Raw genomic sequence first — 22,841 nt, 5'->3', positions numbered from 1 at the left:
TACTTGCAGTCTGTGAGTCAGAACAGCCAGCATTGTAGTCTATTCTCCCAGGATCAGGAAACAGTCCTGTGCTGCACACATCTGAATATTTGGGTTGAAGTGTTCTGGAACAGTGTTGTAAATACAACTTAACCAGTTGTAATTTCTAGTCGTGTCCTCTTTTGGAAGGCCAAACAAAGTAGTTTTGCTTTCACAAGCGTCACACACGGCGGGCTAGAGTGAGGAACGGCCAGCGGGCTAGAGTGAGCGGCGACGGGTGGGCTAGAGAACGGCGCGGCCGGCAGATTTGATGAAGGAGTGGCCGGCGGGCTTGCGGCAACCACATGTGACGACCCCGGGCTGGACTCCGCTTTGTCCACGGTGAAAGCCGATCCGGCGATCCACAGCGTGAAGTTGATGTATTCCCTCAGCGACCAGCACGGATCAGCTCTAGGCATGACGAAACGGATATTGTCCTCTTTTGGAAGCCCAACCAAAGTAGTTTCGCTTTCACAACGAAACACACCGCGTCTCCACAACCTGGCGGCGGCAACAATACTACAGCGAGAATAAAAGTTACGCCTTCTTTCTTTGCGTGAACATTTGGGCAGCGTTATGCAAATCTTCCCACATCGTGACGTAGACATGTGGGGGTGTGTTAGAATGAGCCGTTTTAGGTAAGCGTGGTTGACTCTTAACTTTTATAAAGAATATCTCTTTGGATTTGAGACTTTAGTCTTTGCAACTTTACAGATCTTCTTTATGCACCAAGAGCTTGTAACACTTCAAAGAGAAAGGAAAAATTTTAATCGCATCATATGACGCCTTTAAATGAAAACTTAGTAAATGAATTCATCTAAAAACTGCAAACTGCGGTGTAGAATTTTGAATTTGTAGAATCTGTCTTGATTTTTGTTTATTAACCACTAAAGTGAGATAATGGTGGCGATTCCATAGCATTTAACCTCATCACACAGCAGACATCATCAGACTCACAGATCGCTGCGGGAGTCGCCTCCCTGACTCTGAATCGTGACTTCTGAGTAAATTGGAGCAGAAGTGCCACAGTTCAGATGAAGGTGTTGCCATATTGCAGCCCCTCCACCCCCCGTTCACTTTCATCCCAGATCGCAGTGATAGTGATGACGGGGAATCTCCACCATTCTGCTGCTAATGAAGGCACATGGATGAAAGCCATTCATCTTCAGTCAGTACATGGCAAAAACACATCCAGATGCCCCTAGAATAAATTCTACTAGACTATTATTGATTATAGTTGTGATATGGTGAAGCCGTAATGAAATATCTCAGCAGTAAGTTAACGGGCATGTCATTTGTGATTAATGCATTGAAAGAAACCATGTTTTATGAAACTCTGCCTTTTCATCAGAAAAAAAGCTGCAGATGTCGGGCTTTAAGTAATGTTTTCTTTGAAATTTTTGATTCTTCAGATTTCAGAGCCTACAAATTTATTTCTAAATCGTATGCTGAACAGAGAGACCATTACAAGGATTACATATAAACGTAAGTGTCCGCAAAATACCTATGTCTTTGTTAATGTTAGTGGCCTTGGGAGCACTTTTTCACACTCGTTAACTTTTAAAAGTTGCTTTTGTTAGCATTAAATTAAATGAATATTGTTTTTATTAACATTGAATTTAATTTATGTTAATATTGTTAACATTAAATTACATTTGATTGAAAACTGCTTGCATCTGTATTAATAAATCAAGTGGTTTCCACAGTCTGGGTGTGAAATATTGCTTCAGTGAAGGCCTTCATAGGTGAAAAAAATGAAAAAAGACAATAAAAACGTAGCTTTGCATTACCACCTGGTGGTCTTGGATAAGAAGTGATATTTTATTTCTCTCAGCATTGCCATCAGAACAAAAAAATAATAGTAGTGGTATAATAATATTCTGTATTGAACTGTAGGAATGTTGACAGCATGGAGAGGATCAAATATTCAACAGATTTCATCAAAGTGTGTTCGATTCATCTCAACCCGTCGGCTGTTTTATACTGTGTCTTTTCAGATGATGCATACTTACTGATGGGGCTCGATATTGAGGAGCTGTATCCCGAAACCTCCCGTTTTATCACATATGAAGGGTCAATAACTATTCCACCGTGCCTTGAGACAGCAACCTGGATATTAATGAATAAGCCAATTTACATCTCACAGATAGAGGTGAAATGCTGAATACTCCTTAAAATATTACAAAAGCATTTTCTTAAAAAATTTAACTTTTTTTTTTTTTTTTAAATGTAATTTATTGCTGTGATGCAAAGCTGAATGTTCAGCAGTCATTACTCCAGTCTTCAGTGTCACATTCTGATATGCTGAAACATTTCTTATTATTATCAGTGTTGAAAACAGTTGTGCTCCTTTTTGTAGAAACCATGATACTTTTTTAATAATTATTTTATTTATAGATATAGATAGATATAGAGAGAGATTTCAAAAGAACAGCATATTTAAAATAGTGCTGTCAAGCGATTAATCATATCCAAAATAAAAGTTTTTGTTTACATAATATATGTGTGTATACTGTGTATATTTTTTATGTGTATATATAAATACACACACATACAGTATATATTTCGAAAATATTTACATGTATATATTTATATTCATATCATTTATATTATATAAATATATTTAAAATATAAACAACTTATTTTTCTTAAATATATACATGCACGTGTGTGTATTTATATATACACATAATAAATATACACAGTACACACACACATACATATACATATACATATATATACAGTGGGGCAAAAAAGTATTTAGTCAGCCACCAATTGTGCAAGTTCTCCCACTTAAAAAGATGAGAGAGGCCTGTAATTTTCATCATAGGTATACCTCAACTATGAGAGACAAAATGAGAAAAAAAATCCAGAAAATCACATTGTAGGATTTTTAAAGAATTAATTGGTAAATTCCTCGGTAAAATAAGTATTTGGTCACCTACAAACAAGCAAGATTTCTGGCTCTCACAGACCTGTAACAACTTCTTTAAGAGGCTCCTCTGTCCTCCACACGTTACCTGTATTAATGGTATCTGTTTGAACTCGTTATCAGTATAAAAGACACCAGTCCACAACCTCAAACAGTCACACTCCAAACTCCACCATGGCCAAGACCAAAGAGCTGTCAAAGGACACCAGAAACAAAATTGTAGACCTCCACCAGGCTGGGAAGACTGAATCTGCAATAGGTAAGCAGCTTGGTGTGAAGAAATCAACTGTGGGAGCAATTATTAGAAAATGGAAGACATACAAGACCACTGATAATCTCCCTCGATATGGGGCTCCACGCAAGATCTCACCCCGTGGGGTCAAAATGATCACAAGAACTGTGAGCAAAAATCCCACAACCACACGGGGGGACCTAGTGAATGACCTGCAGAGAGCTGGGACCAAAGTAACAAAGGCTACCATCAGTAACACACTGCACCGCCAGGGACTCAATATACATAATAAATATACACAGTATACACACATATATTATGTAAACAAAGACTTTTATTTTGGATGTGATTAATTGCGATTAATCGTTTGACAGCAGTCATTTAAAATATAAAAATTTTGTAATATTGTAAATGTTTTTGTCACTTTTGATGAATTTAATGCATTGTTTCTGAATAAAAGGTGAAAAAAATATTGTTCTTTTAAAAAATCTTACTAGCAAAATATATATTATATTATATTATATATTATTGGTTTATATTTCAGATGCAGTCTCTTCGTCTCCTCAGTCAAAACCAGCCCTCTCAGATCTTCCTCAGTATGGGTGACAACATGCGGCCGGCGCAGCTACTACACCAGCGCTGCATCCGCACCAACATTAACTTCAGTCAGAGACGGGACTGTCCTAACAACCGTGTGCTGAGGCCGCAATACAGAGGTCTGTGTCACACTTCCCATCAATAACATACACAAGCTTTGTGTCACGAGTGCACTGCTGCATGCATGCTGTGTGCAATAAAGTTGAGCACTCTAATTAGACACTTACGATTATTGCTCTTGAAACAGATGAAAATCATACATTTGTCTTTATGAATAAGTGTTGTGCTTCACAAAGAAAGTTATCTGACAGCACATTCTCTACTTCTATTTTCAGTGAATGAATGGCTTCTGAAATAACAGCTTGACGTGGATTAGTTACTACAGCAATCAAGTAATAGCTGAAGAATATGGCCAACAGACAATACAATGAGATGAAGACAAAGGACTTAACAGAGGACTCTTATATATATATATATATATATATATATACTTGTTTATAACAATATATATCAAAGACATTGAAAGCTGTTGCAGTCAGACAGGACTGGTTCTCTTTGACGCTGGCTTTTCGGCTCACTCTTGAGGTACTATCTGTTCTTGTTGTTTGCATCTGAACAGCAGGTGCAATCAAGCCTAGTTGCAGCGAATGGAAAACTACCTTTGCTCTATGCACAGGTATATAAACTTTACTTTGACACAAGGCAAACAATAGGATTTCAAGCCTATATCTTGGACTATTTGGAGCATGTTGCCTTCTCTACGTAAGTGTTTACAGTGCTAAATGAATTGAGTGATATCTGCCCAATAAATATTTGAAGTGGTCGTGGTGAATGTTTCTCTTTACTTTTTAATGATGTTTTTGAATCTTGGGTATCACAAAGATGCCAAGTTGATGCCAATGGATTGCCAGTAAAAATTAATGGATAATTCAGTCTGTTGAATATTGTTGAATAATATTCTAAAATGTTGACATAGTGCTCAAGCTTTCAGGTGGATTATATGGATTTATGATATGAATATTTATAGGGTGGTGAATGTGTAATAGAGTGTTACAGAAAACAGACAAATCTGGTCAGATTTAGCATCAAAAACGGCTATATTTTGTTGGATTTAAAGAAATATTAAGCATTTAAATAATTTTACATTTTTTCAAATGTCTCACTTTTTAGACTTGTATGGTTATCATTCAATGTAATCTTTTACATCTAAATATAATCTAAAACATAGTCTTACAGAGCATGATAGATTTAACAATTATTATTTATAATACAAAATTTTGCACTAATTTGATTGTTCTTTATAGTTTTATAGTTTCAAAAATGAAAAGAGAAATTGAAAAGACAGCTCTTAAAATCTGGCAAATAGTTTTTGCCACTAAATCTGACAAAAAGGGGTCTCTAAGATTAAAGTCTCTTATGCTCACCAAGGCTGCACATATTTGGTAAAAAAGTACAGTAAAGCAGTAATACTGTGAAACATAACAATTTACAAGAATTGTTTTCTATTTTTAATGTATCACATTGTTTTAAAATGTACATGTAATGAATCTCATTATTTTAGGCATTGGCAAAGCTGAATAAAGCGTCCATTACCTCGATCATTTTAACACTGTATGTACATCTGAACAGTATGTATATATGACCAAGTTGGGTAGTTTTGTTTTCGCTAAATCTACCTAAACTGCGTAGCTTTTGTTGCTCAATCGGACAGAATGCACAAAAGTATGTGGCAGTTTTACATTTTGGCGCCCATATTCTCTCTCCTCCTGGCGTCTGGTCAGTACAGTATTAGTTCGTGGCCACTAGGGGGCAGAAATGTGCTAGAAAATCGGGTCAGATGCGGCTCAAAATGTGTCACACACTCACTCACATCCTGGCGGAGCACCATTGAGGGAACAAAGCACTCTGGGGGTGAGTGCTCTCTAACGCCGTGTCGTATTTCAAGCGATTGTTTTCCACAAACAGCTTTTTATCCGTCTTATAATATCTCAAATATACCCATTTTAAAATGCAGTTCTTTGACATGTATCGTGATTTTAGAATCTTAAAGCGGTGTCCGACTTTAGCTATAGCCCGCTAGCTAATGCTGTTTCGATAACAACGGGTTGTTTGTAAAATATGAAATATTAAAATCCTTTTATAAACGTTGAACACAGTACAAATAATTTAAAACGCACGTTCTGCCTGAAATGCAAAGATGAGTTGTATTTCATATGATATTTCACACTTATGTTATTCAGCTATCGTTAGCCTGTTTCATTCATTGATGTTTTGCATGTTAGCATTGCATCGACTCGCATTCATTTCCTCGGGATGCTTATAGCTCGCCAAGTACAACACCTGTACAATACATTGCGTGTTAATTACAATTATTTGTCTTTTTCGCCATGTAGCTGTCGTTTTTATACATTTATCTTTAAATAAACCTCTTGGCGAGCTGCAGGCTCACTCGCCTCATTGTGTGCGCCATTATTTGTATTTAGTAAGTAAGTTACAGTCCTGAGATCTCATTTAGTTCTCCTTAGATCCACATCTTAGTTGTTGTTATATAACAAACATGCAAACTGTGGCCAGTTCAAACTAAAAAAAATTCGAATTTCACATTTAAAGCTAAGCAGGTGGGTGTATTGTTGTTTAACGGCCAGAAAATGTCCGATTTGATCAAAACGCAGGTTGATATGATGGCAAGTTGTTGTTGTTTTTTTGCACATATTGAAAGCATGCCCCAATTCATGCCTAATAAGTTTTTGCCCTATTTCAGAACCAAATGATGGGGATAGCCTGATATCATCAATCCTACAAACAAGATGTCAAGTAAGAGCACATTTCGATTGATTGATTAGACCACTTAGATGGTTTAGACCTTTTTGAAGCCCACCCATCTTTATCAGATCTTCAGAAATGAGTTTATTAAAGATGCTTAACCATTCATTTATTTGATATTACCACTTTCTCTAATTAATCTGTAAAAGTGGGTGTGCTTATCTTGATGTAATTGACTAACATTTCTGGTGTAACTTAGTTTATACACATTGCACTGATGCAGATGTGACTAATAAGTAGGCTTTACCACTGGTTATTAATTTTTGATCCGAGTTTCGAAAGTGGATTAATTCCCCCCCCCCTTCTCTCTCACGCAGAGCGGCCACCCTATGCCCCAGCCCCCGCCCCAGCCCCCACAACAGTAAGTAAACAGAACATGCCAATCATCCATACGGTCCCTCCCCTCCATCACCCAAACATGTACCATAGGTTTCTTAGAGATGAGAGGAGAGGATTGTGGGAACGACACAGTATCACATGGGGTGGCTTTTGTTATTTTTTTTTTATGCAGTTTTACACAAAGCGCTCATTTTTTGAGGCTGTATTGATCCGTAAGGTGCGAAGGAGACCGCTAACTTTAGGCTCTGAAAGCATTTAATGAATAACCATTAGGGCTGCATTGCAATATTTAGTTTTTCTGCGACTTATGAAAAAATACAGGGATTTTTGCAAGATTGAGTTGAATAGAGTTAATTATTCTAGAATGATTGGGGTGATTTTGTCAAGTGAATATGCATAGAACATAAAAATAATGTTTAAAAAGTTGGAAAATTAAGTTTTTTTTTTTTTTTTTTTGGGTAAACCATCATTTTGGAGCTGACTGATTTGAGAAAAAACTTCAAAAAAAATGTGGGTGTTTACATTTGAGTTTCACATTTCACATTCCCACTGTTTGATCCATTCAATATGACTAATAATATATATTTTTGTAATTAAGAGTATTAAGCAAAATAATACATTTATTTTAACAGTACTATTAAAGTTAAAAATAAAAAAATAATATTACAGCTACGAAATTAGAATACTACTATCTGCACCTTGTTTTCTTTTCATTTTTAAAAGTTAAACAAGCTTTTATTTTGCAATAAACAAGTTTTACTTTTACATGCTTGGTGTGAAGCGTGGTACAGTGTTTATTTATCCGCATGCAGCTCATGATATGGTGTTGCAGCATCTCAGAGTGGCTTGGTTCATTTTCTGTGATGGTACCATGAGGTGCATGAGTGTAAATGAACAGTGACGTGCGTCACTCTGAAACCCACAGCACATTTGTTCATTTAATTAAATGGCAGGCTTCGCGATTTGATAATCGCACTCTGATTTATCACAGAATGAATTTTATTCAGATATATTTTGCGGTCATATCACAATATTGATTTTATTGGGATATGTTCTGCAGCCTTAACTTTATAGACTCGTGTGATACACGTTACTGGTTATTCATTAAACACTGTTTGGAGCATTAAGTGTGTGAGCCTCCTTTTGTGCTTAGGCTTTCACATATTTAATCATTGTTCATTACAATAGATACCGAGAGCCGTTAGCAGCAATTTAGCATTGTTGCTTTGCTCCACACGCATCCTTGGAAATCTCAAGTCCCTTACGGTTGAAATTTGATCCAAATCCCCATTAATTACTTTTAGTGTCCCAGAACTGTTATTTTTGTCGGTTTAGAGACTGATTATTCAGGTCATACGTCACCGAGAGATTTGGCTCAAATACTCCCGATCTGAATCTCTAAAGCCTTCTAGCACCTCATTATGTCCTACCACCACCACCCATAGTGCCTGTGGCTTTGCTAAAAATGGATGTAGAATAATGCTAGGGTTGTGCTGCTATCAAAGATTGCTGCTTTTTGCATGTTTTATGCAAATCATGACAGAAAACAAAAGCAGGTTCTCCTTTTCATTTTTTTTGTCCCTTCCTCCCTTGTTTGTGTCATTTCTCATTCGTGTTTTGTCTCATTTGTCTCCATCAGCAAATGCCCACCACCCCTGGGTTTGTGGGGTACAACCCATACAGCCATCTGGCCTACAACAACTACAGGCTGGGAGGGAACCCCGGCGGGAACAACAGGGTAATGGTAGGACCGGTGCCAACTAGGGCCCTAGCAACAGCCGAGGGACTAAAAGCCCAGACAAGAGGATGCTAAACTTACATGGCCTGAATATGAAATAGTGATATGCTTTGCTCTTACACTGTACAGACTCATTTAATAGAGTTGAAGGTGTCTGTCGGGTAGTAGAGTCGAGTCTTGGGTGGTTGTGTAGTTCTCAACTAGTAGCTTCCATAATCTTCATGTTTCTGTGAAGCACTCACTCTCTGTAATGTCTGGATGGGTGTGATTGCCGTAGTATGAATTGTAGATTCAGAGTGGTTGCTTCACAGAACTTTTCCCCCGTCTGCCATCCTATCACCTAATCATGCACAAGAGCTAATGGCCGTCCGCTTGCATGGCTTTAGATGTCCGTGCCAAACGCAGTAACTTGGCACAGCTTCTTGGCAAGCTTGAGGCATTTTAGCTGTTGGCTGGTTTCATCCAAACTTCTGCAGAATCATTTCAGGCGTGAAAGACAGTGGCTTTGTGTCCAAAAGACCTTAATGCATGGCCTTGTCAGCGTAATGTTAATGTACGGTATTTGGTTTGCCATTTAGGTACGTCTCCCACCCCCTTTGCCAAGCGCTTCACACTGTCATCGTTTCTTTCAGTCGTGCTTTTTGCCTCCTGTCTCTTTCTCTCCATAGTGCTCCATTATGACAGTTCACTGTTTTCTGTGATGACCACGTGTGCCCTTTGTGGTCTCTAACACCCCATGTGGGCCTCTTTCCCTCTCCCACAGAACTCCTCGGGGATCACTGTTCCTAAGCCGCCCAAACCGCCCGACAAGCCGCTGATGCCCTACATGCGGTATAGCCGGAAGGTAAGCAGGAAGGTAAGACACCCACGGTGTCTGCTTTTACTGCTTGTAAATTGATGAGAGCGCTTCTGCGATCAGCTCGAAGGCTGAGGGGCAGTCAGTGGTCTGATTCCGACCCTTCAGATGATAGACCCCAACATCACTTCATTGCTTTCTTCTGTTAAACAAGGCTGGGAAACTGACGTTTTTTGCTTCTGATCCACTAAACTCATTTGCTCCGTTTTCTTACTGTTGTGAGCAAAGAAGTGTTTTAAAAGATGAACATAAAGCAGTTAGGTTTGTTAATGCTTTTTGAATCTGTAATAGATGACTTGTTTGAATATTTTAAATTTAAACATTGTTTAGATTCTAAACATTTTCAGATTACTTTTCTCTCCTGTCCTGCTTCATGCTTTAGTTTTGGACTGAAATATAGGCAAAAATTGGTGCTCTATCTTTTTGGGAAAATACAACCCTCTCCGTCCAGGAATCCAGACTGCTCTGTGTCGACTCTGAACTGACACTTGTATCTTCTTAGGTTTGGGACCAAGTTAAAGCCTCTAATCCTGACCTGAAGCTATGGGAGATTGGGAAGATCATCGGTGGCATGTGGAGGGACCTCACTGATGAGGAAAAACAGGACTATTTAAATGAATACGAAGCAGAGAAGGTTTGCCTTTTTGCCTTTTTTTTATTTCTTGCTTGGAGTGAGATTCTTTAAGTCAAATTTCCTCCCCACAGATCGAGTATAATGACTCTCTGAAGGCCTACCACAACTCTCCAGCCTACCTGGCGTACATCAACGCTAAGAACCGTGCAGAAGCTGCTCTAGAAGAAGAGAGCAGGCAGAGACAGTCGCGCCTAGACAAGGGCGAGCCCTATATGAGCATCCAACCTGCTGAGGACCCTGATGGTGAGATTAGCATCTTATTGTCATTTAGATGGCAAGAACATGCCAATTTATATGAATGAACATGTGACAGTTTATATGATTATTACTTTAATAAGAAAGCCCATAACATTGTCTAAAAACATTATAAAAAATATTTCATATATTGTAGCTAATAGGGAAAAAATAAATGCCAATTGCTTAATTTTGAAACTGGCATTTTTAAATGATCTTTTTTAAACATAAAGGTGCGGCCACACAATTTTGGCAAAATTTTGCATGCATAAACATGTCCATTGTCTTTTGTAAATAGTGGGGCTCGCACAATCGCTAGCCTGACGTCCCAGGGCTATTGTGTCTTCCAGTCGGGCTACCAAAATATATCACCGCGGCAATCTTAAATGCTGGGTTCCCGCGGGTCCTTAATAAGCATTCAGTTTAGATGTATAAATTTTAAAGGGATAGTTCACCCAAAAATGAAAATTAGCCCATTATTTACTCACCCATAAGCCATCCTAGGCGTATATGACTTCCTTCTTTCAGATGAATCCAATCGGAGTTATATTAAAAATTGACTTTGATCTTCCAAGCTGTTTAATGGCAGTCAGTGGGTGTTGCTGTTCATCAGTCCAAAAGAAGTGAAATAAAGCGATTCGCTACAGGACGCCTTTGTTCACCCTCCGGAGTCGTATGAGGCACTTTTTATTATGAATGGATGCACTTTATTTCACTTCTTTTGAACTGATGCACTGATATCCTGTCTACGCGAACAGTGTGCGCAGAGGTATGCTAATACATACGTTGACAGTAGGGCTGTGCGATATTGAAGAAAAATGCAATATGCGATACTTTTTAAAAAATGCGATATTCGATATGCAATATGATATTGCTTAAAGTGTGTAAAATCAATTTAAATTATATTTTAAAATATTGAGTTGTTTTCTGCAACTTATTGCACTTAACTATTTTTAACGTCAAGCAATTCTCTGCTATATGCGTCGAACTAAAAATTTGACCCTTTGCAACGTTTTGATTAGGGATGTAACGATTACCGGTTTGACGATAAATCGTGATAAAATATCCCACGGTTAGTATTACCGTTTCATATTTTAATTATCACTATAACCATATTCGATTACCGCGATTTGAGCAACTGAAGATAAATAAATACTGTACTATGCGCTGCATTTCTGTTGCATATGAGAAACATCAAAAGGCAAACGAAACTGAAAGCATAACGAAACCACACTACTCGTTTGAGCTGCGCAGCGCTTATAGAGTGAAGAGCCTGGTTTATACTCGCCGCGTCAGCAGAAGCGCGAAGGTGCGCACAGCAAAAATGACGCAAATATTGAGGAAACGATGGATGGTTTTCATGCTGAAGTAAAGTAAAAGACCACTTCTTAAACCAAAGGTGAACATGCTGGTATTCTTGTGGGGGGGGGCAAAGCATGCAAGCAGTGTCACCGACAGCAAGTTTAGGTTTACTTTTCTTTTTGTTTTCATTTTGAAAAGCTTGTTATCTTTGCTGTTTACCTCACATTGTTCATGTATTTATGTCCTCATTCAGTTAGACGACAGACACTAAAATCACCGCAAGCATCACGCGCGCTTCAGTACAAGTGGTAAACAAAACCGCACGTCTGCGCCATTCATTAACACAGAGACACGAATAATTCATATTCAAATAGTTGTTTTGCGGCCTAATATTTACAAATACGAGTGGGAATGTGCTCAGTTGTGTGTGTGCGCGCATCGGGGCGGAACTCTGCTGTGCGGGATACAGAGAGCGCGACCATAACGTAGAGACTGAAATGTCATGCCGTCAAGTAAATAAGATAAATAAAATACGGCTATTTAGTTTGTTTAATAAAAGAACAAGGTATAGACCTGTTCTATCGGAAAGGTGACTTTAAATTACTTCTGTTCTGATCTGGTGCTATAGAGTAAATAAAATTAACTTGACCTTCAAGGGGGGTGGGGGGGGGTGCTGTTGGGCCGCCCCCCTAAAATAATGACAGGGGAAACACTGAGCTATAAACTATGATAAAAGTTCATCAGCATGCATTGATTAATCCCTAAAAATAGTGCTGGGCGGTATACCGGTTCATACCGAATACCGGTGTTTATTTTTGTTATGATATGAATTTTTTAAATACCGCAATACGGTGTATGTCACTTAAACAACGTTCGGAATGCGACACTGTTTGAAAGGGGTCCCTTTTCACTGTTGCACTGTGGTGAGGGAACAGCTGTATTTGTTACTAAGTGTGAAAGTTCCGAAACTGAAGCTGTAGAACTAATAAAGTGAAAGTGAAAAAGTGAAAGTGACGTGACATGTGGCCAAGTACGGTGACCCATACTTGGAATTAGTGCTCTGCATTTACCCATCTAAAGTGCACACACACAGCAGTGAACACACACACACCGTGAACACACACCCGGAGCAGTGGGCAGCCATTTATGCTGCAGCGCCCGGGGAGCAGTTGGGGGTTCGGTGCCTTGCTCAAGGGCACCTCAGTCATGGTATTGAAGGTGGGAGAGAGCGCTCATAGAGCGCTAATAGAATGTGATGACACAGAAGAACTCATCCACAATATCCACTGCCCCCTGCCATCAGCTCCCGCGTCTCACACACACACAAGCATGACTTTAGCACTTTGCGGCCTAATATTTACAAATACGAGTGGGAATGTGCTCACTTGTGTGTGTGCGCGCATCGGGGCGGAACTCTGCTGTGCGGGATACAGAGAGCGCGACCATAATGTAGAGACTGAAATGTCATGCCGTCAAGTAAATAAGATAAATAAAATACGGCTATTTAGTTTGTTTAATAAAAGAACAAGGTATAGACCTGTTCTATCGGAAAGGTGACTTTAAATTACTTCTGTTCTGATCTGGTGCTATAGAGTAAATAAAATTAACTTGACCTTCAAGGGGGGTGGGGGGGGGTGCTGTTGGGCCGCCCCCCTAAAATAATGACAGGGGAAACACTGAGCTATAAACTATGATAAAAGTTCATCAGCATGCATTGATTAATCCCTAAAAATAAAAATATTGCGATCAAATCATGTGCTGGTGTGACCAACTGAGAAAGTTAGTCGCAAAAGAACGACCAGTGGGAAGAATGAGTCTGGAGCCCTGAAGCATGAAACGGTTTTATTAAATTAGATATTTTACATTTACAGTGGGTACGGAAAGTATTCAGACCCCCTTAAATTTTTCACTCTTTGTTATATTGCAGCCATTTGCTAAAATCATTTAACATCATTGCCAATGTTATTGTTTTAGTTATGCAATCAAAAACTCATTTTATTTGTTGTTTGTTGATTTTAAATGTAAAACTTGGTGAAATTATTTGTCAGTACTTTTTGAACATTTCCAGCACATTTTAACAATACCGTGATAATACTGATAACCGTGATCATTTGTCACTATAATCGTGATGAGAAATTTTCATACCGCCTGAAACCAACGTTGGGTCTCTTATTCGACACAAATTCAAATGTTTCCGTATTGGTGATTGTATTTGAATGCCAAAATATTATTTATGTAGCCTACTTCACTTGCGTTCCAATGTCCACGTAAAACAAAATGGTTAGTATAACATAATTCACGGTGGTACGGTGATAACACTTAACGGCACAGATTTTACTACATATTTATACTGAGCAGTGTGTTTTTTTTTTGTCCCATATGTTTGACTGACTGTATTTTGTGATGATAATGAACTGGCTGCATTGTCAAGGAATGTCAATATGGCGCCGGCGCAATCACTTGAATTTTTTCCTTCTAACAGTGGAAGCAACTACTCCTTTTAATCATAAAGATAATCAGAATTGTAAAAGGTTTGCCTTTATTTGTGTACAAAAAAAAAAAAAAACAATCTTTGTGCTTTTGTAAAATAAGCCTAAAGAAAAATAGGATGCCGCTTTCTGCCGTCTGTTTCCTTTCGCGCAGCACAAAAATGAACTGAAACTCTGAATACTAGGCTACTTGTTGCACAGTTTTTCTTTCGTTTCTTAATTTATTAAAGTAAAAATATATTTCTCGTATAGGCCTATTTATCGTTTTGTTTTTCTCCACTCACAGAAGCGCTGCAGGTGCTTGATATGATATGACTATGTGAATCCTCATGTTCTGTTGTTTGCTGCTATTTGCGCATGTAAAATTAATCCCCGGGAAACAAATGTTAGTAGTTTTTAACGGGTCATAGACACGTATCCTTTCTAATTCAATTCTAATTTAAAATAATCTTGTCGGTTAATGGTTAATAATCGGTTAACGAGCATCGGTTAGGAAAAATAACCGAAATGAACATCCCTAAAATTAACCCTTTATGGCCATAATTCTTGTATACCTTTAATGGTTTAAGAAAATTAATAAAAATGAGCTGCACGTTCCAAAGTCAAAATGTGGCATGGGTGTTTTTACGTATATAAATGTCTGAAGGGAACTGACTGTCTTCAGAAAAGTTTTGATGGCATTTCTTCGTGCCTGTAATGCCTGATAAAGTAGCATTTATGAGCGCAGTGCTGCTTTGTATACAGCCGTTACCGGGGAAACGTTATATTTCTGCAGTCTCAAAAGCACCTCTAAATCATGTAATTTTATGGTTTGTTACTATAGGCATTGCTCTACCCCACTCATATGGAATTAATTTTATTTGTGCAGGTCTTAAAAAGCCTTTAATTTAAATTCTGCAGATACCCTGTAAATGGTTTAATAAAGGTCCTTCATTGATATTTCTGTTTTGAAAATGTTTTAATTTGGGCTAGTTCAATTTATTTCGGCCTACCAAAATTTGAAGAGTGCAGGGATTTTGTGAACTCTGTACAGTGTAGCAATTGCAGCTCACACAGTAGTCACTTTCAAACCAAGCAGCTTTCTTTTGGTCAATGCGGCAAATCTCTATGACCAACTTGAACCAGTTTGAAGTCTAAGGGTGCTTTCACACCTGGCCCGTTGTTTCGGAACCTGCCGTGTTTCCCCCCTTTAGCTCGGTTCGTTTGGGCATATGTGAACACGGCAATCGCACTCGGATCTGCGCCAAAACAATCGGTCCGAGATCGTCTGAACGAGGTGGTCTTGGCTCGATTGAAAACGAACTCTGGAGTGGTTCGGTTTTAGTGAGAAAGCAATCCGATCTAACGGACCAACGAACCAGGCTATATCACAGTGTATAATGGGTAATTATGTAAGTTCCGTGAAAAGCATTAACTTTGTTGTTTTGCCAATACTTCAAAATGAACCTGTGAATGTCTGTGAGTGAGCACGTCTTCGCAATTCAAAAGCAAAGTGCACTTTTTCATTTTATAATGCAGTCTTATTGTTCTTCCTAGTAGGTGCATTTTAAAAATGTTTTCCCGATGAATCCTGGACTCCTGCTCAAAATGATAAATTAATATACATACAATATAACAACTGTTGTTCCATCCTGACAGATGACAGCTGTGACAGCCAGGGTTGCCAGGTTTTCACAACAAAACCCGCCCAATTGCTATTCAAAACCAGCCCAAACACGTTTCCAAATAAAAATTGCATTCCGGTTGGGTAAAATATATTTTTGGTGGGGTTCCTCTGATAAAATGCACATTTTAGGGGCTAAATATCACATTATTGGGGTCGCTCAAACCCGCGGACATGGAAAAACAACCCGCGTCAACAGTGTTAAAGTAGCCCAATTCCGTGGGAAAACCGTGGACTTGGCAACACTGGTGTGACAGCTAATGCCGAGTTCACACTGCACGATTTTAGCCCGATTTTTCAAATCGTTGCTCGTTCACGCAAGTGACAATCACGCAGTGCGAGTTATCAAAGACACGATCTGAGGGAATTCACAATCACGCTGTGTGAAATGAGTTCTGACTGAAAAACACATCAGCGATGACCTACAGCCAATGAGAGACCAAGATACAGGGCAGCGGGAAGTTCGGGGAGGAGTTATATGAAACGTAGTTTGCAGACCAGTGTTGCCAAATCCGCGATTGCCGCTGGTTGTTTTTTATGTCAGCAGGTTGAAGCGACCCCAATAACATGATATTTAGGCCCTGGAATGTGAATTGTACCAGGAGAACCCCGCCAAAAAAAAAATTATTTACCCCCCATACGCATTTTTACTGGGGGACCCCCTCGAAAGCAATTGGGCTATTTTCAGGCTAGTTGAGTAGTAATTGGGCAGGTTTTGTAGCGAACACCTGGTAACCCTGCACCAGACAGAGCTGTCGGCGATTCTTCCTATTGTAAAGTCATGCAGTGTGTAACCTCCTGTCGTCGTTCTATCGTGCAGTGTGAACACAGCAAAAACTGAATGCTACCCCAGATAGTCGGTCAGTGTGAAACCAACAGTGATGCGACGTCTTTGAAAATCGTGCAGTGTGAAATCGACATAAGTGGAGTCCCCGAAAATAAACCGTGGAACTTTGGGCTCTAGATAAAATGGGCCATTTTAATGGCAGCGACTTTTTTGTAATGCTACTTTCAGCAAATGTCAGGGGTTTAAATAAGACAAAGTAATTTTATATATAAACATTTTTGGTATTGTATGTATTATGACCATGTGGGAAGTGAACTACCAGGATTGTTCCAGTGAAATAATTGGCATCTAAATTCTTGAGTTTATAATGGTAGAACCATTCATATTTTCTTTTACAAGTTTACTGCTGAGAAGTAATTATCTGAATAATTATCTTCAGATAATCATCTGAATGGAGCTAAATTTTAATAGGAAGTTCTGAAATTTGTGCATTTGAGGAAAAGCAATCTGGTGTTCTCTTTTGCTTGCTTTCAAATATGAAATGTCTCTGTAGACTATGATGACGGGTTCTCCATGAAGCATATAGCGGCAGCTCGTTTCCAGAGGAACCACCGGCTCATCAGTGACATCCTGAGCGAGGTTGTGGTGCCCGACGTTCGCTCAGTGGTGACAACTGCTCGCATGCAGGTCCTCAAACGCCAAGTCCAGTCCCTCATGGTGCACCAGGTATGTTGGGCATGTTAAACGCACAAAGATGTAAAACTCAAGACTGTTACGCACATAGTTTAATCATCGTGTCTTGATTTCCAAACAGAGGAAACTTGAAGCAGAGCTGCTTCAAATCGAGGACCGACACCAGGAGAAGAAGAGGAGGTTCCTGGAGAGCACAGACTCCTTCAATAACGAGCTCAAACGGGTGTGGAATTCAGTTTGATCAGTGAACTAATAGCCCCTGTGTTTAGCCTGAGCTCAAATGCCAAACGCACTGTCAGTGATTGATGTGCGGTTTGTGTTTGTTTGTTTAGCTGTGCGGTCTGAAAGTGGAGGTGGACATGGAGAAGCTGGCAGCTGAAATGGCTGCTGCAGAGGAGGCAGCACGCCGGAGGGCGGAGGAGAGAGAGCGGGAAGCAGCAGAGCAGGTGGAAAGAGCTGCTCAAGAAGAGCAACAGCCTGCCGCCAGTGCCCAGGCCAATGCCAACCCAGAACAAACCTCTGCCAGCGAGGCCAAGGATGGAGAAGACAAGCCCACCCCTATGGAGACGGGTCAGACCTGCACCATTATGTTCTCTAACTTTGAATATTCAACAAAAATAGAGAAGATGTTTGGCTGACCTCTGTGGTGTCTGTTCTGCAGAGTCTCTGGCTGAAACATCTGAAGGATCTCAGGAGGCTGAGCAAGGCCCCCCAGCTGCAGTAGGAGACAAACCGGCCCAACCTGAGCCTGCAGAGGGTGCAACAGACGAGGGCACCAGTGACAGCACTGCTCCGTCTGAGAGCAGCTCTGGACCCCCAGCAGAACCCCAGGCCTCAGACACCCCTGAAGAGCGGCTGCCCACCCAGCCACAATAACCCCACCCATGTCCTTCATGCTCATTTACATTCTCACTTTGCTCTTGTGTAAAGTCAGTTCTCCTCTAGGATTTGTAATCCTATGACCTGCCAGTCAGTGTGTGAGAACAGTGAAAAATTGCCCCCAGCCAATGTTCTTCAGTGAAATGTTTTGGGAGGACAGCAGAGTCTTAATTGGCGCTCCACCCACATTCATTCAGGCACACCTGTTTGTTTGATCTAACCCTGATATTACAAGCCCACTTGAGTACTCTCAAGATTTATGGCCATTAAAAAGCGGGCAAATGTTGAATAAAATATAACGCTTGCATCCTGCAGTCACCAGTTTGCAAAAAGCAGAAGTGCAAATTTTTTTTTGCTGGTGCTTACTGTTTTATCTACCTGTGGCATGATTATATTATGGTATATCTTTGCTTCATCCTTTCACAGTTTAGTTGAGTAGTCTGTGAGCTGTAGTCTCCCCCCCCACCCCCTTTTTTTGTTTTGGTACTTAAAATAAAGCCATGCTTAACACTCATGATTTTCCATCGCACCAGATTGACCACACAGAGCAGATATCTTCATGGAATGGTATTACTTTAAGCCTCTGGATTATTTTGTTTTTGTATTGTTGAAATAAAGTGATTTCTGTGTTTTAAACATCTGCTCTTGTCTTTTGTAGTGGTTTATGGTTTGGCTTTGGGTTTTTAATTTATGAAATCAAAATTTTTTAATATTTTATAGATTTTAATATTTAAATGCTGAATACTTGTTCGGGTCTCTGTTGGATTATCTGTAAAGTAATTCACATTATTTGTACCAATGATACAATGGTTTCGTATTTCATATTACAGTTACTATTATAATGTGTAATTTTTCAAGATTTTTCACTGAAAATCAGTAGTGTTTTGTTTCATTCAGTGGATAAGCACATTGTTGTTTCCAGACATTAAAGTTCTGTATTTTCTGATGTTTGGTGTAGCTTTTCTATTTGAGCCTCTTTTTTTTTTTTTATTAGTGGCATCCATATTACATTAGATTATGCTGACCTTGAAACAATTTCGGCATCAATGATTTGCAGAGAGTAGACAAATTGAAGTATTTAAAAACAATTACTGTAAAGGACATAAAATAGCTGAATGAACAAATTGCCAAAGCACAGTGCTAAGGATTTAACGATTAACCGCGAGCCGGTCGAAAATTGATTCAAATATTTTGAGATTGAGATGGTTGAGATGCCAAACAAATCGCGATACAATTGGAGTAGGAGTTTATATGAATGTATCTCTGAGGGGAACTGACTATCTCTAGAAAAGTTTACGTGGTATTTTCTTTTCATCTTGCCTCTGAACAATGCATATTAAAGCAGTGTTCATAAGCACAGCTCTGCTTTGTTTACAGCGGTAACCCAGGAAACACGGTATCATTGCTGTTCATAAGCGCCACCTGCTGTCAGAGAGTGAATCTTCCGCTCATTCGGCCCATCTGCTGTATTTGTTTTGTTCAGATATGTTTTATGTTAGTATAGTTTCACAAAACTAAAGTCAGACCATTCTGTTTTTGCTTCAAATTTTGAAATTATACAGTCTAATTTAGATTACAAACTAATCATGCTGCATGCTGTCACACCCCTGTGGACTGTCTATTATGGTTTCTCCCTTATTGTCCCTGGTGTCCTTATTTGGTTGTTCCTGTTCCCATTATGAGTTAATCACCTCATTGTGCTCACCTGTCTGCCCCTCGTTATCCACCCTATATCAGTTCCTGTCCATTGTGTTCCAGTTGGTTAGTTATTGTGAATGTTACCTTGTGCGTGTGCTCCTACCCTCCTGTTAAGTTATTAAAGGTTTCTTGTATCCTTCACCCTCATTGTCCTGCCTGTTCCCTGGCACAGCAACACCATGACAGAATAACTGACCCAAAACTAGATGTCAACGGCTGAAGACAGGCTTTGGTGTCTGCGGCAGGGTGGTCGGGATTTGGAGAGGGATGTGGAGGAGTTCCTAGAGCTCTCTCACCAGGTGAGCTGGTTGGATTCTGTCCTCGGGGTCTGTTTTCGGCTGGGGCTGGATGATGACGTAATCAGCGGTGCTCTTCCCACTTATAGCTTTCCCCTGATCGAGCTGGTTAATCAGGTCCTGTATCTAAATGGAGTTAATCTGGAGGTAGAAGAAGTTAGTCTTCCTGAGTCGAGTCTAGTCACAGCTGATAGTCATGAGTCTGGTCTAGTCACAGCTGATAGTCATGAGTCTGGTCTAGTCACAGGTGATCGTCATGAGTCTGGTCTAGTCACAGTTCATTATTATGAGTCTAGTCAAGTCACCACAGATCTTCATGAGACCAGTCAAGTTACAGCTGTTCTTCGTGAGGCAGATCAAGTCACAGCTGATCTTCACGAGTCTAGTCAGATCTCAGCTGTTTATCCAGGGTCACGTCCCATCACAGCTGATCATCCAGAGTCACGTCACATGACGTCTGTTTGCTCAAAATCCAGTCACTTCCTGTCTGTTGCACCCAGATCAAGGGCTGTTCTTCAGTATCGCAGACTGGCTTCCTGGGTGGAGGACCCACCGCTGGTGTTGGCACGTGCAGCTGGCATCGCTAAACCAGCGCTCTCAAGCCCTCCAGTCTCTGTCACAAATCCAGTCCCTCCCGAAAACCACCTCGTCTCACCCCTCGCCCGGACCCTCCACATGCCCATCCTGCGGATCCCCAGTTCAGCCCAGGAAGGGCTCCAGCCCCAGAGCTCGCTCCCGTGACTGCTCCAGCCCCAGAGCTCGCTCCCGTGACTGCTCCAGCCCCAGAGCTCGCTCCCGTGACTGCTCCAGCCCCAGAGCTCGCTCCCGTGACTGCTCCAGCCCCAGAGCTCGCTCCCGTGACTGCTCCAGCCCCAGAGCTCGCTCCCGTGACTGCTCCAGCCCCAGAGCTCGCTCCCGTGACTGCTCCAGCCCCAGAGCTCGCTCCCGTGACTGCTCCAGCCCCAGAGCTCGCTCCCGTGACTGCTCCAGCCCCAGAGCTCGCTCCCGTGACTGCTCCAGCCCCAGAGCTCGCTCCCGTGACCGCTCCTCCAGAGCGCCGACCAGAGCTCGCTCCTCCAGAGTGACCCCCAGGATTCCTGGATTTCCCCAAGAAGATTTTTTTTGGGGGGGGGGCATACACCCGTGGCTGAGCCAGCCAAGGCCATGGAGGATCCACCATGGCCTCCCAAGTCCCCTACTCCGCCGCGGCCTCCCAAGTATCCTACTCCGCCACGGATGACAAAATTAAATTGTCATCTGTTATAGAATCATTACCTGTGTTCTGAAATTCATTTCCATAATTCATTCTACATCCTTAATGCCTCTTTCTCAAGTATTATGTAAATGCATATGCATATCTCTTTATTTATACAGTTCTATATAGAGTAAATGATGCACAAATCTGTACATAAATCTACTGTTCCAGATTCATACACATTATTTATTGTTAGGTTTTACTATTTAAATGTTTTTTTTTTTCTGTTCTCATGTCAAATGTGTATGTATGTAACAGGAGCACCTTAAAAAACCACAACAAATTCCTTGTGTGTTTGCACACCTGGTGAATAAAGCTAATTCTGATTCTGATAGGGACTACTGAACAGACATTTAGAAGTTGATTTTAAAATGAAAATGATTGAAAATAAAAATAAAGTTCTGTAAACGCTTGCATTTTTACAATACTATAAGTGTGTCCCGTCAGGTAATAAAGTTCCTACACACACTTGTGGTCTTCATGCTCACTTGGACCAAATACAGGAAATACATATAAGTGGTCAAGTGCAAAGACCGCAAGTGGTATGGAGCTTAAAATATGACAAAACTATTTGAATTTGAATTGTGTAAATTTGAATTATTGACAAGTGTCATTGGTCCGAATCCGTGTATCTTTTGATCATTTGATTTTTTTTGTCGAAAAATGAGAAACGGCTCCCTTTCAGTTTTTTAATTTTTTACAAAAAAACTAAAAACAAGAATTCTGCTTAATTTTTCATTTTTCGTTCAGGGGTAGAAAAATAAATAAACGGCTTGAATATTTGATTTCTACATGTGGGCGGGAATTAAACGCCCCTTTCTGCTGATTGGTCAGACAAAAAAAAAGATCAAACTGTGCTGTCATCAGTCCTTCTGTAGTTCCGCGCAGCAGAATACTAGTCCTCTGCTAATGCAGTTGTACTGATTCTTAAACAGTTTTATTGCAACTACATTTCATCTTTTTCTCATCAAACAACCAGACAAATGAATGGCTCGACACAACCCGTTCTGTGGCAGAGCCTAGACAGGGCTTTCTTCTGTGTAGATATAAATTCTATGCTTTGCATCAGCTGGGCATGCCAGGGTATGATATGACTGTCATAGCCTACCCTGGTCCCCCAGTAAGTTTGTTTGTTTAATTAAGTAATTAAATAATTAATTTGTTTCAAAATAAACATTTTAAACACATACAAAAAGAAAAGAATAATGCTTTGGCTTGAGTATATGAGCTGGGTAGATTACTTACTAATTGTAATCCGTTAATGATTCCAAATGACATGACAAAAATTGTAGTCAGTAACGTAATACATTACATTACACATTTTAGGTAAGCTAATATAGTCAGATTACTTTTTGATTACTTTTAGATTACTTTTG

At 40.0% G+C, this 22,841-nt stretch overlaps 2 protein-coding genes across 7 annotated transcripts in view; both read left to right on the top strand.

Annotated features, from left to right (window-relative positions):
* The window catches only part of LOC107590442 (carbonic anhydrase-related protein 10-like), a 21,279-nt gene extending 17,049 nt beyond the window's left edge, over positions 1-4,230 (top strand). Inside the window, exons 6-9 of the mRNA XM_016279184.1 lie at positions 1,431-1,503; positions 2,016-2,170; positions 3,727-3,898; positions 4,115-4,230. Of these exons, the coding sequence (XP_016134670.1) occupies positions 1,431-1,503; positions 2,016-2,170; positions 3,727-3,898; positions 4,115-4,137 (423 nt within the window). The 3' untranslated portion in view covers positions 4,138-4,230. The remainder of the gene's footprint in view (positions 1-1,430; positions 1,504-2,015; positions 2,171-3,726; positions 3,899-4,114) is intronic.
* A 1,381-nt stretch (positions 4,231-5,611) lies between these two features.
* LOC107590406 (SWI/SNF-related matrix-associated actin-dependent regulator of chromatin subfamily E member 1-like) lies at positions 5,612-18,697 on the top strand. 6 transcript variants are annotated; one of them, XM_016279140.1, is made up of 11 exons: positions 5,612-5,690; positions 6,541-6,593; positions 6,920-6,963; positions 8,581-8,679; positions 9,443-9,523; positions 10,038-10,169; positions 10,241-10,412; positions 17,198-17,370; positions 17,459-17,560; positions 17,670-17,907; positions 17,999-18,697. In XM_016279140.1, exons 2-11 carry the CDS (start codon positions 6,587-6,589, stop codon positions 18,211-18,213), a joined length of 1,263 nt encoding a protein of 420 aa, XP_016134626.1. In that variant the 5' UTR covers positions 5,612-5,690; positions 6,541-6,586; the 3' UTR covers positions 18,214-18,697. The 6 variants fall into 6 exon arrangements, with proteins under 6 accessions (XP_016134626.1, XP_016134624.1, XP_016134625.1 ...); XM_016279138.1 differs by having other exon boundaries at positions 9,443-9,535; XM_016279139.1 differs by having other exon boundaries at positions 8,581-8,685.
* Positions 18,698-22,841: the final 4,144 nt, after the last annotated feature.

This window comes from Sinocyclocheilus grahami, unplaced genomic scaffold (genome assembly GCF_001515645.1).
Source record: "Sinocyclocheilus grahami isolate Dianchi unplaced genomic scaffold, SAMN03320097.WGS_v1.1 scaffold127.1, whole genome shotgun sequence".
NCBI classification, from domain to species: Eukaryota; Metazoa; Chordata; class Actinopteri; order Cypriniformes; family Cyprinidae; genus Sinocyclocheilus; species Sinocyclocheilus grahami.
This window is presented reverse-complemented; position numbering and strand designations above follow the sequence as displayed.

Bases quoted from the DNA above. Each gene is read 5' to 3' on its own strand.
- LOC107590406 (XM_016279137.1), top strand. The intron at 6,964-8,580 runs GTAAGTAAACAG...TGTCTCCATCAG, and splicing joins CCGCCCCAGCCCCCACAACA to CAAATGCCCACCACCCCTGG. The intron at 10,170-10,240 runs GTTTGCCTTTTT...TCCTCCCCACAG, and splicing joins ATGAATACGAAGCAGAGAAG to ATCGAGTATAATGACTCTCT.